General features: G+C 55.5%; 1 protein-coding gene across 2 annotated transcripts in view; it reads right to left on the bottom strand.

The window, feature by feature from the left end:
* Positions 1-10,492, bottom strand: part of NBEAL2 (neurobeachin like 2) — a 184,664-nt gene extending 174,172 nt beyond the window's left edge. For both annotated transcript variants that reach the window (XM_089776846.1, XM_089776843.1), the window contains exon 1: positions 10,122-10,492. In XM_089776846.1, coding sequence (XP_089632972.1) covers positions 10,122-10,172 — 51 coding nt within the window. In that variant the 5' untranslated portion in view covers positions 10,173-10,492. The remainder of the gene's footprint in view (positions 1-10,121) is intronic.
* Positions 10,493-14,558: the final 4,066 nt, after the last annotated feature.

Below are 14,558 nucleotides of genomic sequence, written 5' to 3'. Positions count from 1 at the left end.
GGCCAGGAGCAGAGCAATCCTTTGCCTTGCGGGTACTGGTGCTAGGAACAAATCGGTGACGGCCCATCGCTTGCCAAGGAGGAGGGCAGACAAGCTTTGAAAGTCAGCGCCGCGAGGAGGCCGCATGCTGCGCCGACGTAGAAGAGAGCCTATTTAACCGGTTAACCGTTTGAGCAGGGGCGTGGTACAGGGGAGCTGCTCCCGCCCCCGCTGGTTAACCATAACCAGTAAGCATCACCCATACTGCTTAACCCGTTAACCATCCCCATCCCTAGCTGTGACACGGACAGGTGCTGTACCCACAGGCCTATTTCCGACAGTTACACTGAGGAGCGGGGCTCAAACAGGCCTGGGGGAGAACGAACGGACTGGCAGGGGGTTACGGGCACTTGAATTTTGGTCGCACCCACCGGCACATCGGGGAAACCCCTCAGCTGGCTTTCTTCTGATCGCGCCTGCTCTCCGGCTGCTTCCCTCGCGTTTGGTCCCACGGCCCGGGGCTTGAAGGCTGCTAGGGCACACAGGGACTTCTCGAGGAGACCAGTTCCCCGGCGTGGTTATCAGAGAGGGAGCCGGGAAGACGGAGGGACAGGCAGCCCCACCGTAAGCAGCGGTGACTTGAGCAGCGAAGGACCAGTGTGGCCACAGGGTGTGTGTGGGGAGGCGGGGGGGGGGGGGGGGTTTCAGGCTGCTTTGCCCCTAAATCCAAGTTCCTGGATTTCAGCATGAGTGACCTTCCCGGGGCTCATCTGCCAACAGGTGTCCGGTAGTGAACTGGACGGTCCTGTATTTTCACCTCCTGGCCGGTAAAAAATTCAGAAAATACCAGATACCTGAAACGTCTGGTACTTCCTGATTTTTTCCCAGACAGGAGGCGAAAATCCCAGGCTGCCCGGCTCAATATGGAAGCAGCCTAGCAACCCTAGTGCTTACCGGGTTCCGCAGGGAAGCCGTCCGGTCCGGCGCAGGGAGGCAAGTTGGTGGGCAGCTGCCGGCAGCCAGTTAGGGCCAAAAAGTCTCAGCACGCAGTTTTTAAAGGGGCCACAGGGGTTTTTTTTTTTTGCTCAACAAACTTTTTCCTGGCATGTTTTTTTTTTTTTCCTGTATTTTTTCCGAAACCATCTGGCAACCCGAGCCGACAGCTGACCCCTCCATGTGCTCGAGGTAGCAGGGACGGGAGGAGACAGGCCGCTGTGGGCAAGGGCATTGGGAGAGCTGGGATTCACTCCCAGCTCTGCAGCAAGCTGCCGGGTAGCCATGGGCCAAGCCTCGGTTCTACCACATGCTCCGGCGACATGCCCAGGCTGACGTCCAGCACCAGGTCAGGCTCAGCGTGATCAGCCCTCTGCGGGATCAAGCCTTTGGGCTCTGTGCCTCAGGCTCCCCGTCTATAAAATGGGTACAATCATCCTCCCTCTGGCCCACCATTTGACTGTCCTGTCTAGTCAGGCTCAGGAGCAGGGATTGTCTGTTCCCTCCCTCGGGGACAGCTGGCATTAGCCACAGACCTTTGATCTGACCCAGCCTGGCCACTCTTATGTAGCGTGACCTGAGATCTAACTAGGCCCGGGGGTTCCCCCAGCCTGTCCTGCAACACCCCCATCCATGAGTCGAGAGGAAACCTGTTTCTAAGAAAAGCTCCAGCAACCGGTCTCAGCCCGTGGTGAGTTACCCTCGCTCTGACGGCAGCGAGGCGGGCGTCAGACAGAGGGAGCAGAGAGCTCTCAAGGGGTATGTCTACACTACAGCACTTAGTTAATTTGAACTAAGCTAATTCGAACTAACGCGTCTAGAACTAAAAACTAGTTCGAATTAGCGTTTTGCTAATTCGAACTAGCATGTCCACATTGAGTGGACCCTGAACCGGGGTTAAGGATGGCCGGAAGCAGTGCCGGCAGGGCATCAGATGAGGACTTAAGAGCGTGGAGCTGCTGTCTCAGGCTAGCCGAGGGCTGCGCTTAAAGGGACCCGACCCCCACCCCGGACAGACAGTTCTCAGGGGTGCCCCGCTTGCAAAGCAGTCCTGGCTTGGATTGCCCGGAGTACCCACACTGGGCACATCACAGCACTCAGCCATCAGACCAGCTGCACTTGCCACAGGCTGCCATCTGGGGAGAGGGGACAATTGGGGGGCTGCAGGAGAGCTTCCACCCCCAGAAGCCCGCAGAGCCAGCCCAGTCCTCCCCATCGGGGGCTCGTACCCCATTCCTCCCTCACCTCCTTCCACTTACCCTTCCCTAGCCCCCCTTCCTGATGTAAAAAATAAAGGACACGTGTGGTCAAAAATAGAATCTCTCTTTATTGAACAAAACTCGGGAAGACTGGGAAAAGGAGGTGGGAGAGGGGAAGAGAGAGGCTGGGAGAGGGGAGGGCAACTAAAATGATCAGGGGTTGGGAACAGGTCCCATATGAAGAGAGGCTAAAGAGACTGGGACTTCTCAGTTTAGAAAAGAGGAGACGGAGAGGGGACAGGATAGAGGTCTCTAAAAGCAGGAGTGGTGTGGAGAGGGTGCATACAGAAAAGTTCTTCATTAGTTCCCATAAAGAAGGACTAGAGGACACCAAAGGAAATGAATGGGTAGCAGGCTTCAACCTAGTAACAGAAAGTTGTTCTTCACAAAGCAAAGAGTCAACCTGTGGAACTCCTTGCTGCAGGAGGCTGTGAAGGCTAGAACTAGAACAGAGTTTAAAGGGACGTGAGATCAAGTCATGGAGGTTGGGTCCATGGAGTGGTATTAGCCAGGGGGTAGGAGTGGTGTCCCTGCCCAAAGGTTGTGGAAGGCTGGAGAGGGATGGCACGAGACAAATGGCTTGGTCACTGTCGTCGGTCCATCCCCTCCAGGGTCCCTAGGGTTGGCCGCTGTCGGCAGACAGGCTACTGGGCTAGATGGACCTTTGGTCTGAACCAGGACGGCCATTCTAAGCTCAGGGCTCAGGGTCGGGGGTCTCAGTGGACCCCCTTGATTTTCATGCACACCTGCTCCTGGGTGGCCAGGCTGGCAGCTCTCCTGCCCTACACAGCCACTTTCCTGTGCCTAGTGCGGAGGTTGTGGACGAGGTCCACGATGTCCGCACTAGCCCAGGCAGGCGCCCGCCTCTTGCGGTCCCGGGCAAGCTCCCGGGAGCCGCCAGCCTGGTCCCGGGAAGAGGGGGAGGGCTGGGTGGCAGCGGGTGGCTGGCTCGAGCCATGCCAGGTGCAGGGTCTGCTGGCTGGGTGCTGGCAGGCTTGCACCTGGCACGGGCACCGTAGCCAGCCCGTGCCCCTTTAAGGGGTCCAGGGCCGGGAGAGGGGCAATAGAGTTTCCCTGGTGTTGGCCAGAGTGGCCACCAGGGAAAGCTGGGGAGGGCTAGCCTCCCACTAGTTCGAATGAAGGGGCTACACACCCCTTAATTCAAACTAGTAAGTTCGAACTAGGCTTAATCCTCGTAAAATGAGGTTTACCTAGTTCGAACTAAGCGCTCCGCTAGTTGGAATTAAGTTCGAACTAGCGGAGCGCTAGTGTAGCACCTATCAAAGTTAATTCGAACTAACGTCCGTTAGTTCGAATTAACTTTGTAGGGTAGACATACCCAGGGGGCTGAGCACGCTCCGTCGCAGAGAGACGCCGCGCCGGGCGGGCGGCGTCCACAGGGCTCTCCTCGAAGGAAGCAGGAAGCCAGAGGCAGCTGCTCAGGAGACAGGGACCAAGTGCTGACAGCACAGACTGCGGGGTGCACACACCGATCACACTTCTCTACGTGCAACACCGAGCAACATCCAATCCCACGGCGGGCAGAGACCTCAGGAGTCAGCGAGTCCAGCCCCCTGCCCAAAGCAGGACCAACCCCAACTCAATCATTCCAGCCAGGGCTTGGTCAAGCTGGGACTTCAAAACCTCTAGGGATGGAGACTCCACCCCCTCCCTAGGGAACCCAGCCCAGTGCTTCCCCACCCTCCTAGGGAAATAGTTTTTCCTAATATCCAACCTAGACCTCCCCCACTGCAACTTGAGCCCATTGCTCCTCGTTCCGCCATCTGCCACCACTGAGAACAGCCTCTCTCCAGCCTCTTTGGAACCCCCCTTCAGGTGTTTAAAGGCTGCTACCAAATCCCCCCTCACTCTGTTTGTCCAGTGCTGGGCCCCCCCACTACAGAAAGGATGTGGACGCATTGGAGAGGGTCCAGCAGAGGGCAACCAAAATGATGAGGGGGCTGGAGCACATCACGGCTGCGCTCCAGGCCTCAGCCGGGGTCCCCACTCTCAAAGAATGTCCCCGCGCCTCTGGCTCCTGACAGCCAGGGACAGTCGACAAGCAACGCGGCGTCTACACTGACGCCACATCGACCGTGACGCCCGGGGAGGCAGTGTTGCCAAATGGGCGCAGAGCGGCGCTTCTGGCTAAGACGAGGCAGGGCAGGCTGATGCCTCACAATCGTGCAGCGTGGCTCGGAGATAGGACTGTTCCGAGCTGGCCCAGAAGCTGCAGAAGACACGACTCGCACTTTGTCCATGTCGGCCTTTTCGCTGCTCCCACCGAGGGAGCTGCCCGGGCACCCAGAAAGTTTCACTCTTGCAGATAAAGAAGGGGAGGGTGTCTGGAAAACGAGGCCGGGATGAAGGGGAGCGTGTCTGGAAAACGAGGCCGGGATGAAGGGGAGCGTGTCTGGAAAACAGGGCCATTATAGAACTCTGATGCCGGCACCTTGAGCCGGCTCCAGCTGCCTGGCATCCCCAGACACCCGGCCTGCCGACGCGCGCCTGGGCCTACCTGTCCGCTTTCTCACTGTCAAAACTGCATCATTCTCCTGCCAGTTGAGGAAACGAACAACCCAGCCCAGCCCTGCAGTGTCAACAGCTGCAGGAAAACTCTACAGAGGCCAGGTCCGGTTACCTGCAGCCAAAGGCCCAGAGAGGGGCCTGGCTGATCAGACACGTTAACAGGAAGTACACACCTGCGGCTGTGTAATACAAGCCACCGATGGCTGCACTGGGCCGTGACAACACAGAGCGGAGCCCTGCCATGAGCCACCGAGAGACCTGCCGCTCTTTTAAAGCGCTCCGGGCACCCCCAGGCTTCCAGAGGCTAGCCGGGCGCTAGTGTGGCTTTCTAGGGACCAGCCGGCCTCAGACGTCCTCTCCCCACCAGCCTCCAGGCCAGCTGGTACATGGAGACGGCCACATGCCCAGTTCTAAAGGGAGCTCAACTCACGTCCCTCAAAACCCAGCAATCCTCAGCCGAGCTCCAAAACGTGTGTAGAGCAAGCTGGTATGTGCCACCCGACACACCTGCTCCTCTCCTTGCTGTAGCAGGGACACTACGCGGTGACACTTCCCTCCCCGGGCCTCAGTTTCTCAACTGAGAGAGGAGGCGAAAACTTCCTTTCTCTGTTTAGAACAAGGACAGGCAATTTTTGATGGGCCCACCCCAAGGTTTTGGTAAGTGGTCAAGGGCTGCACTTTCCTATGGGGGGTTGTGGGGTTTGGGATGGAGGTTGGGTGCAGAGTGGAGTTCAGGGTAGGGGGCTGGGGTGAAGGAGGGGGTGTGGGGTCTGAGAGGGAGTTTGGGTGAAGGAGGGGGTTGTGAGCTGGAGCAGGGGATTGGGGTGCAGGGTCCAGGAGGGGGTACGGGTGCAGGAGAGGATTCTGGCCTGGGGAAGGTACGTAGGAGGGAGGGCAGGGTCTGGGAGGGTGCGGGAGGCACTGGAGTCCAGAGGCAGGCTCTGGATGGGAGGCGCTTTCCTAAGCAGCTCTTAGAATCACAGGATCCCAGGGCTGGCAGAGATCTCAGCAGGTCACTGAGTCCAGCCCCCTGTCCAAAGCAGGACCAAGCCCAACTCAATCATCCCAGCCAGGGCTTGGTCAAGCCAGGACTTAAACACCTCTAGGGATGGAGATTCCACCCCCTCCCTAGGGAACCCATCCCAGTGCTTCCCCACCCTCCTCGAGAAATAGTTTTTCCTGGCCCTTAGCACTCAGGTAGCCCCCGGGGGCAGTTCCATGTGGCTCCCTGTCTGCAGGGGAGGGAGGGAGGCTTCACACGCTGCCCCCGCCCCCTGCAATATCTCCCAGCTCCCATTGACCGGAAGCCGACCAATAGGAGCTGAGAGATTTTGCTGGGGGCGGGGGCAGCACGCGAAGCTTCCTCCCCCGCAGTACAGAGAGCCACAGGGAGCAGCCAGTCACTTTGAGCAGTGCTGCTCCTTGCCGCAGGGAACGGGCGGGCCAGATTAAAAGGCTCGGCGGGCAGAGGGCTGCGGCCAAGGAGCTGCACCGTCATGCACCCCGCAGGCTCGGATTTCAACGTAGCCATCCTCTCACTGCCGAACAGCAGCAGTTGGGGTTTTGCTGGGCGGCCAGCGGCTGAAACAAGCTCACATCCTCCCAGAAGGCCCCTTCCTTCTAGTCCCATTTCACTCCACCGCAGGACGGCTGTGTTTCAACAAGGGCAGGAGACAACTTCAGTGATCATTTTCGGCTCCCCGGTGCTTCCCAGAGCAAACTCAGAGAGAAGAAAATTCGTAACACCAAGGACACATCAGTCTGCCCAGGAAGTCTCTGCCGTGATCTGTTAAAGAACCCACCCAACCCACGCACAAGGGCGTTTCCCCAAGCTGAGAAGTCACCAGCTGCGTCAAGTATTCTCCAACAGGAAAGTCGATTTACCGGCCCGCACCCAGGGCACCCTTCACCATCGCCACGTTGACTGTGTCTCCCCAGACGCCTCCCCAGCCCCCTGGATTTTATGTTTGACCCGCTGCCAGTCAGAAAAATGAAAGCGAGGCGGAATTCTGAGCGGCGCGGGCTATGCAGCCCAAATCGGAGGATCAAAGCAGGCGATCCGCGCGCTCCATTAGGATGGCAAAGAGAGATAACGAGATCGCTGCGGGAGTCCTCGTCTTTGCATTTCAAGCGCCGCTGCCAGAGGAGAGGGCCGGCCATGGCATTGACTGGCCTACATTCGCGGTGAGAGGTTCAGCCCGGAGTGCTAGCCAAGATTCTGTAGAGGGATTTTTCACAGGGCAGGGGGGCAATGAATAACCCTTCATGAACCGAGAACTCATGTAGGGTGGGGGGTTAGGGGGAGGGGAAAGCCAGGCTCCTGGGACAAGCAATTGACCTTTTCATGTGTTAGGAACAAGCAAAGGCAGCAGGTGCAGGTGTACAGATATTTCTAATGGCAAGTATTCGTATAGGGGAACAGGGGCTATATACAAAGGCTACGTGTACAGAAATCCGGTATTAACAGAGTGAACGGCCTATCCCCCTGCAGGCCCTTCCAGAGTTGCATTGGCACATCCGAAAAACCACCCTTGCAAACAGAGCTAGCATTTGAAATCCAGCTTCCAGCCCTCCCCGTTAGCCAGCGTGCGGTCGCAGATGCCCGCAGTTACAGCTGTTCGTGCCTATTCACACAGCGCAGGGGACTGGTGACCGACCGGAGGTAAGCCAAGACGCTCCTGTCTACTTCTCCCTCTCTCTGTTCACACCGCCCTCTGCCACGTCCATCTCCGGTAACTCCAAACAGCAACGCTGCACCCTGTCAAGTCGGTGATTCATAGCTACTTTGACTGTTGTGTGAGCCTCCGCTCCCCTTGGCTGACAAAGAACAGTCCCTGCACCCTTCCAGGATGTTAAGGGCGAATTTCTGCTTGAAGGCTACCCACGCTACAGGCAATCGCTACTCCTTTTCAGTTTCTGAAAGGCTGTTGGTTAGGGGTGAGGGGGTTGCTTTTTAAGACAAGTTGAAGTCACCTGTAACACACACACACACACCGAAATAGCGCTGTATGTGCACATCACACCCGCTTTTGGTTCCGAGGCCCCAGGCCAAGCCCATGGTCTTTCCGGTATTCAAAGTACCGTCTCACTCCCCGAGGGAAAGATTGCGCCAACTCTGGAGCAAGGTTCAGGAAGAGATGGGTCAGTCCTCCCATTATAGGGAAGACCAGTATGTGACATGGGAGGAGGAGAGAGCACTGATAGCTCAGTGGTTTGACCACTGGCCTACTAAACCCAGGATTGTGAGTTCAATCCTTGAGAAGGGGCATTTAGAGATCTAGGGCAAATCTATCAGGGATGGTACTTGGCCCTGCCATGAGGGCAGGGGACTGGACTCAATGACCTCTCAAGGTCCCTGCTTGTTCTATGATCTCCATTAAAGAAAAACCAAAGGCTGGGTTATGCTACACCTGTTCAGCTATGAGTAGATGAACCACCCATTTTAGCACTGATTAATCAAAATGCTCCAGTTTCGAAGTTGGTGCTTTTTCCCCAAGACTCAAGCCATGCACGACAATCACCTCTGTACAGTCAGTGGTAAAATGGAATCCTGAGTCCTGGAGAGAAAAATCGATCTCAAAACGCAGAGCGTTTAGTTGGAGGGCTGCTCTTTTGTCCCTAACTGTATCTTTTTGTTCCCTGCAAGCCTGAGCCTTTAGAAAAGCAACCAGTGGCAGAAGACGGCAAGTGCCATGTGATTTTGCACTATAAAAGATTTCTGCAGGTGAGGAAGTGACTTTTTTTGTCCCACTCCCTCACAACACAGAGCTGACTTTACGGAGATGCGAAAAGCAAAGAAAACTTCCTTTTCCAGACAAAAGAGGAATTCCCCCAGCCGATGCCATATTTACAACACTAAAACAAAGCGCTACTGTACGGGCCGTGTTTGCTTGTTGGAGCGGCACTAGCAGAATAAAATAAGGCACACGTCAGATGTTATCACCAATGCCAGCTAGTACCCAAAACAAGAGAGTTCTGGGAAGACACAGGCATTAAACAAGAATACAAGCCACGTGCCCTTGTTGACATGAATATACAATGCCTGTCTTCCTCTTTACAAAACAGTGTTTTGCAAGCAGCAATCCAAATGAATTGGAAGGGACAAAGTAAGTTGTCTCCTATCCCCAATGTCATTTCAAAGGGCAGCACCAACCCCACTGCAGGCAGCATTTAAGTCTGGTGAAAAAATCTTTACAAGGCAAGAAAGCCACAAAACCATTTCGTCTTTAAAAAAGAGATCTGAAAAGGAACCGGCGTGGCCAATACGTTGCCCTTAGAGCACCTGCAACGCAACCAGGATGCATGGTGCATTGTAGACGAAAACCAAAAAAGAAGCGATGGAAGGGCCAGCAGAAAGCCCAACAGACAGGAAAGCAAGGACAGGGCCTAGCCCCATTCATTGCTAACCGAGGTGCCCTGCTAAAAGCAAGCCTCCTGTCTATAGGGAAGGGAAGGGCTTGGGAAGAAATGCCTGTCTGAATGCAGCAGGCGGCTCCAAAGTGGCATGGATCATCCGGGGGAAGAAAGCCTCCTGCTTTGAAAAAGTTTCTCTGGTCCAAAGCCCCTTTGCTGGAGCTCAAGCGAGGGAAGGACTTTTCCCTCCCCCGTTTCCCTGGGCCCCTGAGTGACAGCGCGCCGGGGCCACCCAGCTCCCCTGCTGGCTGCTCGGTGTCTTTCGCACGGCAGCAGCAAAGCGTGCTGGGCAAACCACACCCCTGGGCGAGGGGAAGCCGAGGTAGGGGCGCGCCAGACAGCGGGGCGCCGGGCCAGTTCGGAATCGCGGCACCCCCAGAGTCCTAGGCCCGTAACCCCTAAGCGCCCCCCGCAAAGCGCTGCCACGTGCGGCCGGGGCGCACGCCTGCTCTCCCAGCCCTTTGCCCGGACTTCCCCGCGCCAGGATCCCGTCTCTCCCGGGCACGCAGGGGAGCAGTTGCTAGCGGCTGCCCATGCGAACCAATCCGTCCAAACAAACACGAGCCCAGGAAGCGAGCGAGCTGCCCCCGCGGGGGCTGCTCCGGGCTGGGGGCGTTGCCTCTGGTGAGCCGAGCACCCGGTACCAAACTAGTGCCAAGCTTAGAGGGGGGAGGGGGCTTTCTCCAGGGCAGGGGGGCAGATTCTGGGCGCGGCTGGTGAGGCGAGTCCAGGGCGCGCAGTTGGGGAGCGAGCCGGTATCCACCCACCTGCTGCTGCTCCCCCCATGCCGGGTGGGCAGGGCGAGGGGGGAGGGTTATAACAGGTGCGCCCTGAGCAGGTGACAGGTGCCCCCCCCCGGAACCAAGTGGGGAGGGGGTCGCTGGCCAGCCCGCGGGAGGGGGTGGCAGGCGCCCCCCGGGGAGCGCGTCCCACCCTGCCCCCGCTCACCTTGGCGAAGTAGAGCATCCACAGCTCGTAGAGCCGCTCCTTGGAAGCCATGCTGCCGCCTCCCCCGCGCCGCCTCCTTAGCTCCCCGGGCAGCCGCTGCCGCCTGCGCCCGGCCCCCAGCCCGTGCGCCCAGGGCGCATGGCCCCGGCTCAGGCAACTTGCTGCGCCCCCGCGGCTCCCCGTGCGCTGCGCCCGCCTGGCTCACTCCGCCATGGCTGCTGGGGGCAGCGCGGCTCGCCTGGCGGCGGGGCTGAGCTCTCCGGGCGCGGCCCCTCCTCCGCTGGCACCTGATTAGCGAACCGCCCCGGCGGCGGCCCGGAGCCGCCCCCAGGTGCCACCTGGCCCGCCAGCCAGCCTGCGCGCCCGGCTGGGACAAGAGGAGAGGACACGCCCCGCCGGGCCTCTCCTCCGCCCCTCGCTGGTTGTTTGCTCGCTCTGCCCCTGGGGATCGGCCGGGGAAGGCCGCGTGTGCGGCTCCCTGGGGAGTATTAACGCGCGGAGCGGGGAAAAACGCGTGTGGGACAGGCGGGTGGGAGGTCCACGGGGGGTCGGGGCGCGACTTTCAACAGGGACAGAAGAGTTCATGGGTTTAACTCATGGCCTGGGAAGCGAACAGTCGTGGGGAAAGTCCACAGGGGCCAACCGGTGTGGGGAAGCGATTTGGGACTCATTAAGAAAGAGAGACTAAGACGGAAAATACCCAATTGCCGCTCTATAAAGCCACGGTCCGCCCACCTCCGGAATACAGCCAGGAAGGTGGCCAGCCCATCTCAAAACGGAGCTCCTGGACTTGGAAAAGGGTGAGAAAAAGGGCAAAATAATGATCTAAGGAAGCGGGTTTTGCCCAGGAAAGCTCATGGTACTATAGATATAAATGTTAGTCTCTATGGTGCTAGGGGACTGCTCCGTGTTTAACAAGGATCAGGCTTATGGTACAGTTTCTGTAAGAGGAGAGATTAATAAAACTGGGAGTTTTCAGCTTGGGACAGAGAGGATGAAGGGGGGATATGATAGAGGTCAATACAATAATTGATGTTTTGGAGAAGGGAGAATTATTTAGTTGCTCCCATAACACAATAATTAGGAGCCACTACATGAAATTAACAGGCAGCAGGTTTAAACAGAAAAACAAGCAGTACAAGGCATCCCTACTATAAGTCGCCCCGGTATACATCCGTTCCACACTAAAGTCATTGATGTTTGTGGGAACAGATGCGTTATAAGTCCTCCCATTCCCTGCTACAAGTGGTGCGAAACACTCTCCCCAATTTGCTTAAATGGAAGTCAGCCGTGGGAAAAAAATTCCCCACTTTAAGTTGTTTTGCTATAAGTCCAAGTTTTTTGGAACGTATCTTGGACTTATAGCGAGGGCGGCCTGTATTTCTTCGCACGACCCACAGTCAACCTGTGGAACTCCTTGCCAGAGGATGTTGTGAAGGCCAAGACTTCAACCAGGTTCAAAAAAGAGCTCGGTCAATTCATGGAGGACAAGTCCATCGATGGCTATTAGCAGGATGGGTAGGGCTGGTCTCCCTAGTGTCTGTCAAGGCTGGGCATGGGTGATGGAATGGATCACTTAGTGATTACCTATTCTTTCTGGGAGACCACTGTCAGCAGACAGGACACTGGGCTGGACCGACCTTTGGTCTGACCCAGTCTGGCCGTTCTGATGTTCTCATGAGAAAATGTTTTAAAATCAACTGCTTTGTTGTTCTGTACCACAGAGCTGCATGGCCTCCTTGAAAAAAAAATCCCACATTGATCCGAGCGGAGTTAGCCTTGAGGCGTAGGAACGAACACGTTTAATGCATCCAGGTCAGGTCATCTTCAGTGTCCTATCAGTGCAGGATATCACTGCTAGACCTTTCATCACACGGATTCCGCTCCATCTTGCACGCGTGCGTCTCCGAACAAGGCAGGCTGCTGGCCAAACATCTGTAGGCTGCTGAGCGTCTGCTCCACGGGTGGGGAATCTCTGGCCCCTTGCTTAATTTAATCCAGCCAGTGGGAGCTGCGGGGGCGGCACCTACAGGCAGAGTGCGGAGCTTCCCTGCTTGCGGGGAGCCAGCCGTGCTGTTCGCGGCTCTAGCCCAGCGGCGGGTGGGGAGCCAAAGCTCAGGGCTTCTGCATAAAAATTGTCCATGGGCCAGATGACAGGGCATGGGAACCTGGCACTTTCAATAGTCCACGTGATAGGACCAGATCTCTGAGATCAGATCAGCAATTCCAGTCCCACAGCCGGCACAAACTCGGAATCTTGCAGACTTCTCGGGCTGCCTCCCAGCAAGCACTTGGGCAGAAATCTGGAGGTTAGTCGCAGGGCAGGCGAGACGAGACCATTGTAGTGCCAGCCTCCGCCTGGGGTCTACGAAGAAAGGCCACTCAACAGGATGAGGCAGCGGTTTCATTATGCCGCCTAATGGCAAAAGTCTTCCAGCACTTCCTCGCATGCTGGGGAGTTTCCTGCAAGGTATGCGGCTAACACGTCCTCTGGGTGAGTTCCAGACAGTCGCTTCTTCACTGTGACACTGGAGATGTTTGTAGAATCAGGGATTTTGTATTGACCAAGGCAGTCCCAGGGTGTCTCTTCTTTCTGGAAAGAAGAACATAAGAACGGCTACACTGGGTCAGACCAAAGGTCCATCTAGCCCAGTATCCTGTCTGCCCACAGTGGCCAGCACCAGGTACCCAAAGGGAGGGATCACAACAGGTAATCCTCCCCTGATCCCTCTCCTGTCACCCACCTCCAGAGAAACAGAGGCTAAGGACACCGTTCCTACCCATCCTGTCAAATAGCCATTGATGGACCTAACCTCCATGAATCTATCTAGCTCTTTTTTGAACCCTATTAAAGTCCTAGCCTTCACCATATCCTCCGGCAAGGAGTTCCACAGGTTGACTGTGCGCTGAGTGAAGAAAAACTTCCTTTTGTTTGTTTTCAACCTGCTGCCTATTCATTTCATTTGATGACCCCTCGTTCTTATATTATGGGAATAAGTAAATAACTTTTCCTTATTCACTTTTTCCATACCAGTCATGATTTTATAGACGTCGATCATATCCCCCCTTAGGCTGAAACTCATAGACTCTAAGGTCAGAAGGGACCATTATGATCATCTAGTCTGACCCCCTGCACGGTGCAGGCCACAGAATCTCACCCACCCCTCCTAGAATAATCCTCTCACCTATATCTCCGATATTGAAGCCTTCAAATACTTTGAAGGTCCCAAGATGCAGAGAATCCTCCAGCTGTGATCTGCACCCCATGCTACAGAGGAAGGCGAAAAACCTCCAGGGTCTCTGCCAATCTACCCTGGAGGAAAATTTCTTCCCGACCCCAAATATGGCGATCAGCTAAACCCTGAGCATGTGGGCATGTGGGCAAGACTCACCAGCCAGACACCCAGAAATTCTCTATAGTAACTCCTATCATCCCTCCATTGACCTATTTCCCTCTGATAATGAATGGTCAATTAGTTACCAAGATCATATTATCTCATCAAACCATCCCCTTGTCATAGAATCATAGAACTGGAAGAGATCTCAGAAGGTCGTCAAGTCCAGCCCCCTGCTCTAGGCAGGACCAATCCCAACTAAATCAACCCGGCCAGGGCTTTGTCAAGCCAAGACTTAAACACCTCTAGGGATGGAGACTCCCTCGAGACGTCCAAGACGTCCAAGTCTTTTTAATCTCTCCTCATATGGGACCCATTCCAAACTCCTAATCATTTTTGTTGCCCTTTACTGAACTTTTTCCAATGACAATATATCTTTTTTGAGATGAGATGACCACATCTGTATGCAGTATTCAAGATGTGGGCATACCATGATTTTATATAGAGGCAATAAGATATTTTCTGTCTTATTCTTTATCGCCTTTTTAATGACTCCTCACATTCTCTTTGCTTTTTTGACTGCCACTGCCCACAGAGTGGATGTTTTCAGAGAACTCTCCACACTGACTCCAAGATCTCTCTCTAGCCTCATAATGAAGTGTTCAGCCAAATGGTGGCAGGCGTTAATCATTTCTCATCTGTCCTGAGTTTGTACATTAGCCATAAGAACATAAGAACGGCCAGACTGGGTCAGACCAAACGTCCGTCTAGCCCAGTAACCTGTCTGCCGACAGTGGCCAATGCCAGGTGCCTTGGAGGGAGTGAACAGAACAGGTAATGATCAAGCGATCTCTCTCCTGCCACCCATCTCCACCCTCTGACAAACAGAGGCTAAGGACACCATTCCTTACCCATACTGGCTAAGAGCCATTTATGGACTTAATCTCCATGAATTTATCTAGTTCTCTTTTAAACTGTTATAGTCCTAGCCTTCACAACCTCCTCAGGCAAGGAGTTCCACAGATTAACTATGCGCGGTATGAAGAAGAACTTGCTTTTATTTGTTTTAAACTTGCTGCCCATTAGTTTAATTTGGTGGCCC

This window comes from Pelodiscus sinensis, chromosome 2 (genome assembly GCF_052426305.1).
Source record: "Pelodiscus sinensis isolate ZL-2025 chromosome 2, ASM5242630v1, whole genome shotgun sequence".
Taxonomy (NCBI): domain Eukaryota; kingdom Metazoa; phylum Chordata; order Testudines; family Trionychidae; genus Pelodiscus; species Pelodiscus sinensis.
Note: the sequence above shows the minus strand (reverse complement) of the source record. Positions and strands in the feature narration are given on the sequence as shown.